Source organism: Thamnophis sirtalis, unplaced genomic scaffold (genome assembly GCF_051295495.1).
Source record: "Thamnophis sirtalis isolate CommonGarterSnake01/CBP01778 unplaced genomic scaffold, rThaSir2_p1.2 scaffold_8, whole genome shotgun sequence".
NCBI classification, from domain to species: Eukaryota; Metazoa; Chordata; class Lepidosauria; order Squamata; family Natricidae; genus Thamnophis; species Thamnophis sirtalis.
The window spans coordinates 2,328,752-2,344,038 of record NW_028261388.1 but is presented as its reverse complement, the minus strand read 5'-3'; the positions used below and the strand labels follow the sequence as shown (position 1 = coordinate 2,344,038).

The 15,287-nt window shown below is 46.7% G+C and overlaps 2 protein-coding genes across 2 annotated transcripts in view; one reads left to right on the top strand and one right to left on the bottom strand.

Moving 5' to 3' along the window:
• Nucleotides 1-15,287, bottom strand: part of FAM168A (family with sequence similarity 168 member A) — a 69,465-nt gene that overhangs the window by 26,936 nt on the left and 27,242 nt on the right. The gene's annotated exons all lie outside the window — the stretch shown is intronic.
• On the top strand, nt 4,111-4,993 carry LOC148044256 (uncharacterized; the record flags this gene model as incomplete). The annotated part of the gene is made up of 1 exon (XM_087720966.1): nt 4,111-4,993. A coding segment is annotated over one exon (798 nt), but the record flags the coding sequence as incomplete, so codon positions are not given.

Below are 15,287 nucleotides of genomic sequence, written 5' to 3'. Positions count from 1 at the left end.
GAAGGAAGGCTCTCGATTAGTTTCCACCCATTGCTTCTTGTTCTGCCTTCAGGTGCTTTGGAGAATAGCTTGACTCCCTCTTCTTTGGGGCAACCCCTGAGATATTGGAAGGCTGCTATCATGTCTCCCCTGGTCCTCCTTTCTATTAAACTAGACATCCCCAGTTCCTGCAACCGTTCTTCATATGTTTTAGCCTCCAGTCCTCTGATCTCTCTCTGCAATTGATCTCTTTCGTGAACACAATGGGGCTGCACTGAAATGCCCATGAAGTCACTCAGCCCCTGGTACTCTCAAGTCTGGACTACTGCGATACGTCCTACATGGGGCCACCCTTGAAGAGCACACAGAAGCTGCACACAGAATGCAGCCGCGTGGACAGTGCTGGCCGCCCTGAGGATGGGACATGTTGTTTTCTTCACAGCTGGCCCCTGACCTACGACCACAATTGAGCCCGAGCCTTATGCTGCTAAGCGAGACATTTTCGAAGTGAATCTTGCCTCATTTTTCGACCTTTCTCGCCATCGTTGTTAAGTGAATTGCTGCAGTGGTTACGTTAGGAACACGGCTGTTAAGTGAATCTCGCTTCCCTGATGATTTGGCTCGTTAAGAAGGTCGGAAAAAGGGATCGTAGGAGCCCCCCGGGACGACACTGCAGCCGTCGTAAATACATGCTGGCTGCCAAGCGTCCAAATTTCAATCGTGCGACCATGGAGATGCTGTAACGGTCGTTAAACGTGAAAACTGGTCACGAGTCACTTTTTTGGGGGGGGCCGTCGCGTTAGAATTCTGAATTCTGGAGCTGTTGGAGTGGAGACACACACACACACACACACACACACTTAAAAGCTAGCGCTGGAAATTCAGCGTGGGTGGAGGTAACAGCCAGCATGAAACCACTTCTATTCGCCACCCAACCGCCTTCCGCTTGCCAACGTAAACCGCCAGTGCCAGCTTTCCTTGGCAAAAGGTCGATTCCGTATCCCTCCCACCCTTGTCGAGCTTTGTTCGACGGGACTTTTAGGGGAATATACCTACAGCAGGGGCCTCAAACTCAAGGGCCAAATCCAGACTGCAAGGTCTAACTAGATCTGGGCCTGGAAACAGAGCGAAGGACTGGCCCGGGATGCTTCTGCCAGCCAAAACGGGCTGCCGAGCTCCGTTTTCGGCTGCTGCGGCCTTCTGCGACCCTCCGCCAGTGAAAATGGAGCTCTGGAGGGCTCCCCTAGCATCTTTGAATGATCACTGGTTGTAAGTCGAGGACTGCCGATATGGTCATCTGAAGGGCAGCTGTGCGAGAGTTCGATTCCAAGTAGAAGGTTTTAGGAGACCGAGCAAAACAGCCATGGATGGGCAGGGGAACATACCAAAATGTGGCTTGTTCTCACCTACAAAACCTTTCCTCGATGTAGGCCTGAGTAGGTGTGAGTGGGATTTTATTCTTCATTGGTCAATTTCTAACCCGCTTTATTAGGCTTACAAATAATACAAGATGGCAAACATATCCAGCACACTAACTAGAACTCCTCGTCTCCTGGTGATTGGCCCAAAGTCACCCAGTTGGCATTCATGCTCAAGGCAGGACTAGAACTCCCTGTCTCCTGGTGATTGGCCCAAAGTCACCCAGCTGGCATTCATTCTTAAGGCAGAACTAGAACTCCCTGTCTCCTGGTGATTGGCCCAAAGTCACCCAGTTGGCATTCATTCTTAAGGCGAAACTAGAACTCCCTGTCTCCTGGTGATTGGCCCAAAGTCACCCAGTTGGCATTCATTCTTAAGGCGAAACCAGAACTCACCCTCTCCTGGTGATTGGCCCAAAGTTACCCAGTTTGCTTTCATGCCTAAGGCTGAACTAGAACTCCCCGTGTGCTGGTGATTGGCCCAAAGTCGCCCCACCATCTTCCACAACTAAGGCACAACTAGAACTCCCTGTCTCCTGATGACTGGTTCACGAATTTCATGCCTAAGACAGAACTAGAACTCACCGTCTCCTAGTTTGCAGCCTGCTGCCTTAACCACTGGACCAAAGCGGCTCTCTTTCCCCTTGCTAAAACACTTAAAGACCCCGAAACACCCCTGCACTGGACCAACTCCTGCAGCTTCAGACCCCCCACCCCTCCCCATGCAGAGGTCATCAGCTTAGCGCCTTTCCTAGAGCCCAGGCACCAAAGCCCCTCGGTCCCAAAAGGTTTCGGGGGGGGGGGGATCAACTAAATCAACTAAAAATGCGGCAGAGATTTCTGTAACCTATTAGTGGATTGTCATGGAAATGGAGGAGGTGGGAGACCTGAGCAAAGTCAGAAGATTAATGGGAAGGAAACCACCTAGTGTCTGTCTCCAAGTTGCTTTTTCAGGAGGCAACTGGACTTCCATGTTTTTTTTTTCTTCTTCTGAAGATGTTTCACTTCTCATCCAAGCAGCTTAGCAATAGCAATAGCAGTTAGACTTATATACCGCTTCATAGGGCTTTCAGCCCTCTCTAAGCGGTTTACAGAGTCAGCATATCGCCCCCAACAATCCGGGTCCTCATTTTACCCACCTCGGAAGGATGGAAGGCTGAGTCAACCCTGAGCCGGTGAGATTTGAACTGCTGAACTGCAGGTAACAGTCAGCTGAATTGGCCTGCAGTACTGCACTCTAACCACTGCGCCACCTCGGCTCTATCATCCATCTATCTATTTCTCTATCTATTTCTCTATTTATCTATCTATCTATCTATCTATCTATCTATCTATCTATCTATCTATCATCTATCTATCTATCATCTATATATCTATCATCTACCTATCTATCATCTATATATCTATCATCTATCTATCTATCTATCTATCTATCTATCATCTATCATCTATCATCTATCTATCTATCTATCTATCATCTATCTATCTATCTATCATCTATCATCTATCTATCTATCATCTCTCTCTCTCTCTCTCTCTCTCTCTCTCTCTCTCCATCTATCCCTTTCTGTAACCAGCTAGCTCTATTGTCTGCCTGCCTGCCTTCCTGCCTCCATCCATTCATCCACTCACCCACCCACCCATCTATCTATCTCTATAGCAATAGCAATAGCAGTTAGACTTATATACCGCTTCATAGGGCTTTCAGCCCTCTCTAAGCGGTTTACAGAGTCAGCATATCACCCCCAACAACAATCCGGGTCCTCATTTCACCCACCTCGGAAGGATGGAAGGCTGAGTCAACCTTGAGCCGGTCAGATTTGAACCGCCGAACTGCTGAACTGCAGTCAGCTGAAGTGGCCTACAGTGCTGCACCCTAACCACTGCGCCACCTCGGCTCTTCTTCAACTCAACTCTTCAACTCTGACTGGATGGTGGGGAAGGGAAGGACGGAGTCCGTGGGGAGGACTCGACAGGTGGATAAAAAGGCCAAATCCGGCCTGAACATCTGGCTCTGAGACAAACGCTAAATAGTACTGGTGGTCCTCGACTTACGACTCACAAGCGATACATCCATTGCTAAGCAAGACCCGTTGCTGAGCGAGTTTCGCTTCGTTTTAAGGCCTTGCTTGCCGCCGGGAATCACTGTGGTGGTTTTAAGTTAGCGAGGCGGTCGTTAAGTGAATCCGGCTTCCCACATTGACTTTGCGTGCCCAGAAAATCACAAAGAGGGATCTGCATGACCCCAGGACACTGTGACCGTCGTAAATATGAGTTGCCGAGTCCCTGGATTTCGATCACGTAACCCTGGGCATGCTGCAATAGTTTTAAACGTGGAAACCGGTCGTAAGTCACTATTTCTAGGGCCGTTGTAACTCCAAACGGTCACATAGAGCCGAGGTGGCGCAGTGGTTAAATGCAGCACTGCGGGCTACTTCAGCTGACTGCTAGTTCTGCAGTTCAGCTGTTCAAATCTCACCGGCTCAAGGTTGACTCAGCCTTCCATCCTTCCGAGGTGGGTGAAATGAGGACCCGGATTGTTGTTGGGGGAGATATGCTGACTCTGTAAACCGCTTAGAGAGGGCTGAAAGCCCTATGAAGCAGTATATAAGTCTAACTGCTATTGCTATCTATCTATCTATCTATCTATCTATCTATCTATCTATCTATTCATTCTATCTATATCTATCTATATCTATCTCTCCCTCCCTCCCTCCCTCTCTCTATATCTATCTATCTATCTATCTATCTATCTATCTATCTATCTATCTATCTATCTATCTATCATCTATCTATCTATCTATCTATCTATCTATTCATTCTATCTATATCTATCTATATCTATCTCTCCCTCCCTCCCTCTCTCTATATCTATCTATCTATCTATCTATCTATCTATCTATCTATCTATCTATCTATCTATCTATCTATCTATTCATTCTATCTATATCTATCTATATCTATCTCTCCCTCCCTCCCTCTCTCTATATCTATCTATCTATCTATCTATCTATCTATCTATCTATCTATCTATCTATCTATCTATCATCTATCTATCTATCTATCTATCTATCTATCTATCTATCTATTCATTCTATCTATATCTATCTATATCTATCTCTCCCTCCCTCCCTCTCTCTATATCTATCTATCTATCTATCTATCTATCTATCTATCTATCTATCTATCTATCATCTATCTATCTATCTATCTATCTATTCATTCTATCTATATCTATCTATATCTATCTCTCCCTCCCTCCCTCTCTCTATATCTATCTATCTATCTATCTATCTATCTATCTATCTATCTATCTATCTATCTATCATCTATCTATCTATCATCTATCTATCTATCTATCTATCTATCTATCTATCTATCTATCTATCTATCTATCTATCATCTATCTATCTATCTATCTATCTATCTATCTATCTATCTATCTATCTATCTATCTATCTATCTATCTATCTATCTATCTATCTATCTATCTATCTATCTATCTAGGTGAAATGAGGACCCAGACTGTGGGGGCGATATGCTGACTCTGTAAACCGCTTAGAGAGGGCTGAAAGCCCTATGAAGCGGTATATAAGTCTAAGTGCTATTGCTACTAAACAAATGGCCGTAAGTCGAGGACTAGCTGCCTTCAGCGCCAACGGAGAAGCCGCGGTGCTTTGTCACACCCGGAGGCTGCCAACGCTTCGGAGTTTCTCTTCTGCAGCGTGTCCTCGTCCTTGTCCCTTTAGTAATCCCGTTGCAAACTTGAGCATTTCCTAGCTTCTGGGAACAAAACCCTTGCGCAGCTGTCAAGAGTAAACATCTGGCAGGGGATAAGTGAAAAGCTAAAAGAGTCACAGATGTTCTTCTTGGGCTCAGGGCTTCAGACATATGGGTGAATGGCTTATCCTAATGGGATCAAAGCAGTGAAAATTGTGAGCTCCTTGCTGCTCTCTGCTCTTAGTTGCTTTCTTGCAGACGTTTCATGGCCCAACTAGGGAACGTCATCAGTGATAGAAGGGAGGGGGGGTTTGCAGGGAAGGAGGAGGAGGAGGAGGAGAATGACTGTGGGGTCCTCGGTGCTCTTTTGAGTTGGCTTGTTTTCTTGCAGATGTCTCATGACGCAACTAGGGAATATCATCAGTGATAGAAGGGAGCAGGATTTGTGGAGGGAGGAGGAGGAGGAAGAGGAGGAGGAGGAGAAGAGGAGGAAGAGGAGGAGAATGACTGTGGGGTCCTTGTTCTTCTTTGAGCTGGCTTGTTTTCTTGCAGATGTCTCATGACCCAACTAGGGAACATCATCAGTGATAGAAGGGAGCAGGATTTGTGAAGGAAGAGGAGGAGGAGGAGGAAGAGGAGGAGAAGAGGAGGAAAATGACTGTGGGGTCCTTGTTCTTCTTTGAGCTGGCTTGTTTTCTTGCAGATGTCTCATGACCCAACTAGGGAACATCATCAGTGATAAAAGGGCGGGCGGGATTGGAGGGAAGGAGGAGGAGGAGGAGAATGACTGTGGGGCAGTGGTGAAATTCAAATTATTTTACTACTGGTTCTGTGGGCGTGGCTTGGTGGGCATGGTGTAGTTTTGTGGGCATGGTTTTCTGGGTGTGGCAGGGGGAAGATATTGCAAAATCCCCATTCCCACCGCTCTCTGAGGCAGCCAGAGGTGGCATTTTCCTGGTTCTCTGAACTACTCAAAATTTCTGCTACCGGTTCTCCAAACTACTCAAAATTTCCGCTACCGGTTCTCCAAACTACTCAAAATTTCTGCTACCGGTTCTCCAAACTACTCAAAATTTCCGCTACCGGTTCTCCAAACTACTCAAAATTTCTGCTACCGGTTCTCCAAACTACTCAAATTTTCCCCTACCGGTTCTCCAAACTACTCAAAATTTCCGCTGCCGGTTCTCCAAACTACTCAAAATTTCCGCTGCCGGTTCTCCAAACTACTCAAAATTTCCGCTGCCGGTTCTCCAAACTACTCAAAATTTCCGCTGCCGGTTCTCCAAACTACTCAAAATTTCCACTACCGGGTCTCCAAACTACTCAAAATTTCCGCTACCGGTTCTCCACAACCTGTCAGATCTTGCTGGACATTCATCCCTCCTGTGGGGTCTTTGGTGCTCTCTGAGCTTGGCTGTTTTATTGCACATCAGAGGTGGCATTCAGTTGGTTCGGACAAACCGGTAGTGGAAATTTTGAGTAGCTCGGAGAATTGGCAAATACCACCTCTGGTTGGCCAGAACCAGCAGTTGTGTTGCAGCAGCCAAAATAGCCAAGACACAAAAGAGGGACAGAATGGGAAGATCCCCAGAAGTGAAAGTACTGTCCTATACATCACTAATAAAGCCAATTCTGGTCGCCACAAAATAAAAAAAAGATGTGGAGACTCTGGAAAGAGTGCAGAGAAGAGCAACAAAGAGGATTAGGGGACTGGAGGCTCAAACATATGAAGAACGGTTGCAGGAACTGGGCATGGCTAATTTAATGAAAAGAAGGACCAGGGGAGACATGATAACAGTCTTCCAATATCTCAGGGGTTGCCCCAAAGAAGAGGGAGTCAAACTATTCTCCAAGGCACCTGAGGGCAGAACAAGAAGCAATGGGTGGAAACTCATCAAGGAGAGAAGCAACTTAGAACCGAGGAGAAATTTCCTGACAGTGAGGACAATGAATCAGTGGAACAGAAGTTGCCTCCAGAAGTTGTGAATGCCCCAACACTGGAAGTCTTTAAGAAGATGTTGGATAGCCATTTGTCTGAAACGGTATATAGGGTTTCCTGCCTAGGGAAGGGGTTGGACTAGAAGACCTCCAAGGTCCCTTCCAGTCCTAGGATTCTATGTTTCTTAACAAATGAAGAACGGAAATGGAAGGATGGTTTTTGCTGGTTTTGTGGTTTTATTGGTTTTTCAGAGTTACAACCTTTGTAGCATCCCCAGTGGCCACGGGATTTAAATTCAGACCCGTGGCAACAGACTCCTATTTATGATGGTCGCTCCGAACAAAGCGGGCGTCTCTTTGGATAAAAGTCCCCGAGCGACTTTCAGCCAACGAAAAAATGTTTTGTTCTCTTTTTCCGCTAAAGATTCATCTCCCTTGGGGCACAACACAAAAGACTAGGAATATATGAACAGCTTCAGATCTCCCTTTCTCTGTCTCTCTCTCTCTCTTCTCTCCCCTTTTCTCTCTCATCTTTCTCTCATCTCTTTACTCTCCCTCTCTTTCTCTCTGTCTCTCATCTCTCTCTCTCATCTCTTTTCTCTCATCTTTATTTCATCTCTCTTATCTCCCTTCCTCTCATCTTTCTCCCTCTCATCTCTTTTCTCTCTCATCTTTCTCTCATCTCTCTCATCTTTCTCATCTTTCTCTCCTCTTTTCTCTCTTTCTCTCATCTCTCTCTCTCATTTCTCTTTCTCCCATCTCTTTTGTCTCCCTCTCTTTCTCTGTCTCTCATCTTTCTCTCTCATCTCTTTCTCTCTCATCTCTTTCTTTCATCTCTCTTATCTCCCTTCCTCTCAACTTTCTCTCATCTCTCTTTCTCTCTCATCTCTCCTCTTTTTTATCTCTTTTCTCTCCCTCTTTCTCTCATCCCTTTCTCTCATCTCTTTTCTCTCTTTCTATCTCCCTTTTTTCTCTCTCATCTTTCTCCCATCTCTTTTCTCTCCCTCTCTTTCTCTCCCTCTCATCTCTTTCTCTCTCATCGCTTTCTTTCATCTCTCTTATCTCCCTTTCTCTCATCTCTTTCTTTCCTCTCTTTTCTCTCCCTCTCTTTCTCTCATCTCTCTTTTTTCTCTCTCTTTCTCCCTCCCTCTTTTCTCTCTTTCCTCTCTCTCTCTTTCCCCGTCTCTGCCTTTCAATTCTCTCAACTTTTCTGTTCTGGGATTTCTCCAATTCTTAGCCGCCGAGAAAAACACCTGAGGACAAGGGACGATTCGATCGATACGCTGGGGATACGTTCCATGGGCCCGTATGGGAAACATCTAAGGGTTTCTCTGCTTCCCGGGGGTCTTGTTCAGCGTTTCTGTATCCGAGTTTGAGTTTGCCTTTCAACATTTCCATTTCAAGGGTTTCCGTCGCTCCTCAAGACTATCAAGCGAGGGAAGGAAGGAAGGAAGGAAGTATTTAGCTGGTGTCCTCTACTCAACAGCGTTGAAAGCTCTGCTAAGCAGCTTAGTTCCATGAAGTAGGCTGGCTGTCCCATCCTTCCATTCAGCCATCCCTTCATCCCTCCTCTCTCCCTCTATTCACTCATCTATCCATCTCCCCCACCCTCCATCCCAATCCCTCCATTCACCCATACCTCCATCCCTCCCTCTTCCCATCATTCCATTCACCCATCCTTCCTCCACTCACATCCCTCCATCTCTCTTCCTTGTCCATCCCTCCTCCATACATCCTTCCATCCATTTCTCCATCCCTCCTCACTCTCCCCATCCTTCCCTCCTTCCTTGAACTCTCAATTCATTCATCCATCCCATCTCTCTTCCCTCCTTCCATCACATCCTTCTATCCCTCCATTCACCCCTGCCTCCATCCCTCCTTGCACTCTGCGTGCATCCTTCCATCCATCCTTTTTCCCTCTGCCCATCCTTCCATCCATCCATTCACCCATACCTCCCATCTACCCTCCATTCACTCATCCATCCCTCTTCCCTCAATCCCTCCATTCACATCCCTCCATCTCTCTCCCCTGTCCATCGGTCCTTTCATCCATCCCTCCCTCCTCACTCTCCATTCATCCTTCCATCCATTTCTCCATACTCCTTCTCCTCCCTCCCCCATTCTTCCATACATCCTTCAATCCATCCAGTCACCCATCCCTCCATCCACCCTCCATCCACTCATCCATCTCTCTTCCCTCTGTCCATCCCTCCTTCCACCCATTCCTCTATCCCTCCATTCACCTATGCTTCAATCCATCCATCCATTTACTCATCCATCCCTTTTCCCTCAATCCCTCCATTCACATCCCTCCATCTCTCTCCCCTGTCCATCGGTCCTTTCATCCATCCCTCCATTCCTCCTCACTCTCCATCCATCCTTCCATCCATTTCTCCATACTCCTTCTCCTCCCTCCCCCATTTTTCCATCCATCCTTCAATCCATCCAGTCACCCATCCCTCCATCCACCCTCCATCCACTCATCCATCTCTCTTCCCTCTGTCCATCCCTCCTTCCACCCATTCCTCTACCCGAGCCGAGGTGGCGCAGTGGTTAGGGTGCAGTACTGCAGGCCACTTCAGCTGACTGTTATCTGCAGTTCAGCGGTTCAAATCTCACCGGCTCAAAGTTGACTCAGCCTTCCATCCTTCCGAGGTGGGTGAAATGAGGACCCGGATTGTTGTTGGGGGCAATATGCTGACTCTGTAAAACCGCTTAGAGAGGGCTGAAAGCCCTATGAAGCGGTATATAAGTCTAACTGCTATTGCTATTGCTACCCCTCCATTCACCTATGCTTCAATCCATCCATCCATTTACTCATCCATCCACCCGTTTCTTCTTCCACCCATTCCACCATCCCTTCCCCTCCATCCCTCGTCAACCTCTTCGCTTCTCGTTTTGCCAAGCGAAAACCTCGTCCTGCTTCATAGCACAAGAAAACAACATGCTCTTCATTAGAAGCAACCGAAACCAGCAGACGGGAAATTGACGGGAGGAGAGGTGGGGAAGGGGCTTTCCCACCCCAGCACCCCCTTCTTTTTTTCCTTTCTCCCCCTTCAATTTTGCCTCTCCCCTCCTCCCCGCCAGTGTGGGTGGATTCTGTTGCCAAGCAGCCGAGAATAAAATTCTTGGGTCACATGGAGACAGAAGCACTCAAGCTTAACAAGGGGCTGAAGTTCAAGACTAATCCTCCTTCAATTGCTTGCAAGAGATTCTCCTTGGAATTGAAGCGGGTGCAAGGAAGACGTATTTCTCCCTAAGTCTCGTTTCCAGTCTCATGGATTATGTGTGCCGTCCGGCTGATTTCGCCACTCTTAAGAGACCACACAAATTGCTTTTTCTCTGGCTGAGTCCTTTGGGTCTCCCCACACAACCCCCCAGAGGCTGAGGCTGAATCCTTGACGGATGGACAGAGCTGGAAAAGGGACCTTGGAGGCCATCTAGCCCAGCCCCATGCCCAAGCAGGAGACCCTGACAGATGGCAGTTCAGTCTCTTCTTGAAAGCCTTCAGGGATGAAGCCTCCACAGCTTCTGAAGGCAACTTCTGTTCCATTGGTTCATTGTTCTCACTGTCCTTATCTCCAGGTTGAATCTCTCCTTGGTCAGTTTCCATCCATTATTCCTTGTCTGGCCTTCGGGGGCTTTGGAAAGTAGCTTGATTCCCCTCCTCTCTGTGGCAGCCCCTCCCTCAAATATTGGAAGATGCTCTCCTGTCTCCTCTGGTCCTTCTCTTCTCTAGACCAGCCATGCCCAGTTCCTGCAACCGTTCTTCATATATTTTAGCCCCCAGTTCCCTAAAATCATCCTGGTTGCTCTTCTCTGCACTCTTTCTAGAGTCTCGTCATCTTTTTTATAGTGTGGGGACCAAAACTGGATGCAGTACTCTAGGTGTAGTCTTACTAAGGCCTTATAGAGTGGTATTAGTACCTCCCTTGATTGCATGCCTCTGTTAATGCAATTTAGGATTGCATCGGCTATTTTGGCTGCCGCTGCACACGGCTGGCTCCTATTTAACTGTTGTCCACTACGACTCCAAGATCCCACTCACAATTGCTGCTATTAAACCTGGTTTCTCCCAATCTATATCTGTACTTTTGATTTTTCTTGCCTAAGCATAAGACTTCGGTTCAAATAACCTTCTCAGAACTCTCAGATGCTACAACGATCATAAATATATTCCAGTTGCCGATCATTCCAAATCTGATCACGTGAACCATGCCGATACTGCAACGGTCGTAAGTGTGAAGCCTTGCTCTTCTCTGCACTCTTTCTAGAGTCTCGAGATCTTTTTCACTGCGTGGGGACCAAAACTGTACTCTAGGTGTGGCCTTAACTAAGGCTAATCCCATCGTCCTTGCATTGCAGCTGATATAAAATCATACATATTGTACACAATATGATGTACATATGGAAACATATGATTACCACCACCCCTAACTACTTGTATAAGGATTATTCTTTATATTATTCATGTTGTCTTGTATTCTTGCATGGACTTCACCGGTAGAGGCTAAACCAATTTTGTTGTATACATCAGTGGTCTCCAACGTTGGCCACTTTAAGACCTGTGGACTTCAACTCCCAGAGTTCCTCAGCCAGCAAAGCTTGTATTCTTGCATGGACTTCACCGGTAGAGGCTAAACCAATTTTGTTGTATACATCAGTGGTCTCCAACCTTGGCCACTTTAAGACCTGTGGACTTCAACTCCCAGAGTTCCTCAGCCAGCTTTGCTGGCTGAGGAACTCTGGAAGTTGAAGTCCACAGGTCTTAAAATTGCCAACGTTGGAGACCACTGATGTATACATGATGTATAAAGACAATAAAGGCTTTGAACTTTAGTCTTCTTCTCTCTTCTTTCACTTTTCCCAGCCTTCGTTTTCAGTTTAACTCAGGTTTTTAAATAGATTTATACCAGGTAGAGAGAATGACAAAATCCTAGGCCTGGAAAGGGGGCCCTGGAGGTCTTCTAGTCCAAGACAAGAGTCCTTATACCATCCCAGACATCTTGTCTTGAAAGCCTCCAATGATGGAGCAAGCACAATTTCTGAAGGCGAAACCGTTTCGTTCGTTAACCGTCCTCCCCGTCGGGGAAATCCCTCCTCGTTTCCAGGTTGAATCTTGAATGGCTGGGAAGGTCCCACCCATTGCTGTAAGCCGCCCGGAGTCGTTCTGACGCGAGAGGAGCGGCGAATAAATGTCAGAATAAATAAAAACATGTCTGTATTATCAGGAAGGTAAACAATCTTGAGACTTTCTCTAAACATTATAGAGTGTTTACCATCAAAATGTAGGAAAGTTTGCTTTTCCAGGAGCGTCAAGGATGAATATTTTTCTCAACAACAGGAGGATATTTATGGGCAAATTATTCCAAATTCCTCCTCCCATTGATTTTTTTCCAGAATCGTTTAATTAATGTCACCACTCGGCAGCGAAGGAGAAGAGATCCAATTGCGGCTGTTGGTGGAAGAGCTAAATTATATCACGGAGGCCCCCGGGAGCAGCTCTTGAGTTCATTAGAGTGACGTTTGTCCCTCGGCCCACCGCAAATCCATGGCAATAGGATTAGGGCACAAAACGGGTTAATATTCCACAGGGACGTGGCTGAAAGAGCTAGGAGGGAGGGAGGGAGGGATTAGTACTCCAGACCCCCCCCCCCGAGCTGAGCTTCAAACTAGCAGAGCGAGAGACTCTTAAGAGAGCCGAGGTGGCGCAGTGGTTAGAGTGCAGCACTGCAGGCTACTTCAGCTGACTGCAGTTCTGCAGTTCGGCTGTTCAAATCCCACCAGGCTCAGGGTTGACTCAGCCTTCCATCCTTCCGAGGTGGGTAAAATGAGGACCCGGATTGTTGTTGGGGGCGATATGCTGACTCTGTAAACCGCTTAGAGAGGGCTGGAAGCCCCATGAAGCGGTATATAAGTCTAACTGCTATTGCTATTTATATCTCTATCTATATCTCTATCTCTATCTATCCATCTCTCTCTATCTCCATCTATATATCTATATATCTCTATCTCTATACCTATACCTCTCTCTCTCTTTATCTATCTCTATCTATCTATCTATCTATCTATCTATCTATCTATCTATCTATCTATCTATCTATCTATCTAATTAAAAAGAGCCGAGGTGTCGCAGTGGTTAGGGTGCAGCACTGCAGGCCACTTCAGCTGACTGTTATCTGCAGTTCAGCTGTTCAAATCTCACCGGCTCAAGGTTGATTCAGCCTTCCATCCTTCTGAGGTGGGTAAAATGAGGACCCAGATTGTGGGGCTGGGGAGGGCAGAAATGAGTGGGAAATGGCCCATTTTTTGACCCCCTCCCCAGCAGCACTCTATAAGTTTCCTAAAGGCTATCCATGCCCTTTTTGTGACAAAAAACAGGCCAGTTTTCCCCAAAAATGGGCCATTTTTTGCTTGTTCCCACCCCCCCAGGAGCACTCTACAAATCTCCTAAGGGCTATCCATGCCCTTTTTTTAAAAAAAAATGAGCTCATTTTTGCGTTTTTGGGAGGTTTGCAGAGTGCAAAACCCTTTTTTAAAAAATTTCCTCTTCAGAACCTTGCTGCGTCTTATACTCCGGTACATCTTATACTCTGGAAAATGCGGTAATTCATTTTCAACCCATTTTCAGTTTTCATCTTTGAAGGCTCATCTCTTATTTTTTAAAATAATACAATGTCTATTTATTCCTATCTCTCTCTCTCTCTCTCTCTCTCTCTCTCTCTCTCTCTCTCTCTCTCTCTCTCTCTCTCTCCCTACCTACCTACCTACCTACCTACCTACCTACCTAATCTTTTAATCAATCTCATATATCTATAATCGATCAATCTATTATCTAGCCATCCATCTATCCTTCCATCCATCCATCCATCCATCCATCCATCCATCCTTTTCTAACTAGCAAGCTCTATTATCTACCTACCTATCTACCGACCTACCATATTTTTCAGACTATAAGATGCACTGTTATATAAGATGCACCAAGATTTCAAAGAGGTAAGTAAGAAAAAAAAGTTTTTGTCCCCCCTGCCCCCCAGGAGCACTCTGCAGGCTTCAGCAGGACTGAGGGAAGGCAAAAATGTTCCAATTCTTCCAGAAAACGGCCCGTTTTTTTTGCAAAAAAAGGATGTGAGGGTGGTTCTTATTCATTGTATAAGACGCTCCAACATTCCCATGCTCTTTTAGGAGGGAAAAGGTCCATCTTGTACTCTGAAAAATATGGTATCTGTTGTGGCCCGGCAGGAGCCGTTGGACTCCGACAGCGAGGGGCCTTATGAGTCGGCCCTGGAGGATGTGGAGGACCCTGGACAGGGTCCGACTCCGAGCAGGGCGCAGAGAGACTGGTTGGCCACCAGGTGGCGCCTGAGCCTTGAACCAGTGGGGAGGAGACAAGGGAGAGTGATCCAGAAGCCAACTGTGAGTTGTTCCGGGATGCACGCCATCGAAGGGCTACTCGGTGGTCAAGAACAAATACGTAATTACAGGAGGTAATTACGCTCAGCTGATGGTCATTAGGCTCCTCTCCAGACTATAAAAGAGACTGCTTGTGCCACGTCCTTCTTGCAGAAGTCAACGCTTTGACTAAAGAGAAACAAACTTGGCAGGCTGGATTGCTGCCCAGAGTTTGTCTGAATTGCTGCCAAGTTTTGTTGGACTTGCTGCCAAAATCCTTATCTGTTTGTTTACTTGGCTTTCAGCCACCGAGAGTCTGGTCTTGCTATTAAAGGACATTCTCATTCAGTGTGTCTCGGCTTTCGTTACTGGACGGAGGAGGGGTCAGAACAGGTATCTATCCATCCATCCATCCATCCATCCATCCATCCTCTATCTATAAATCCATCCATCTATCTATCCATTATCTGTGTATGTGTATCTGTGTGTATCTCACTCTCTCTCTCTCCTAAACATGGTTTAGGACCTGGCTACCTGAGAGACCGCCTCCTGCCACATACCTCCCAACGGCCAACAAGATCACACAGGTTGAGCCTCCTCCGAGTGCCGTCGACCGGACAATGCCGGCTGGCGGCCCCTCGGGGGAAGGCCTTCTCTGTTGCTGCGCCGGCCCTGTGGAACGAACTACCCGTAGAAATCCAGACCCTTCCCACTCTCCCGGCCTTCCGTAAAGCCACTAAGACCTGGCTGTTCCGGCAAGCCTGGGGCTGTTGATTATATCCAGCCCCACTGGACTGGTTGTATGGTGTGTTAATTTTAATATTGTATTTCTTATTTTAG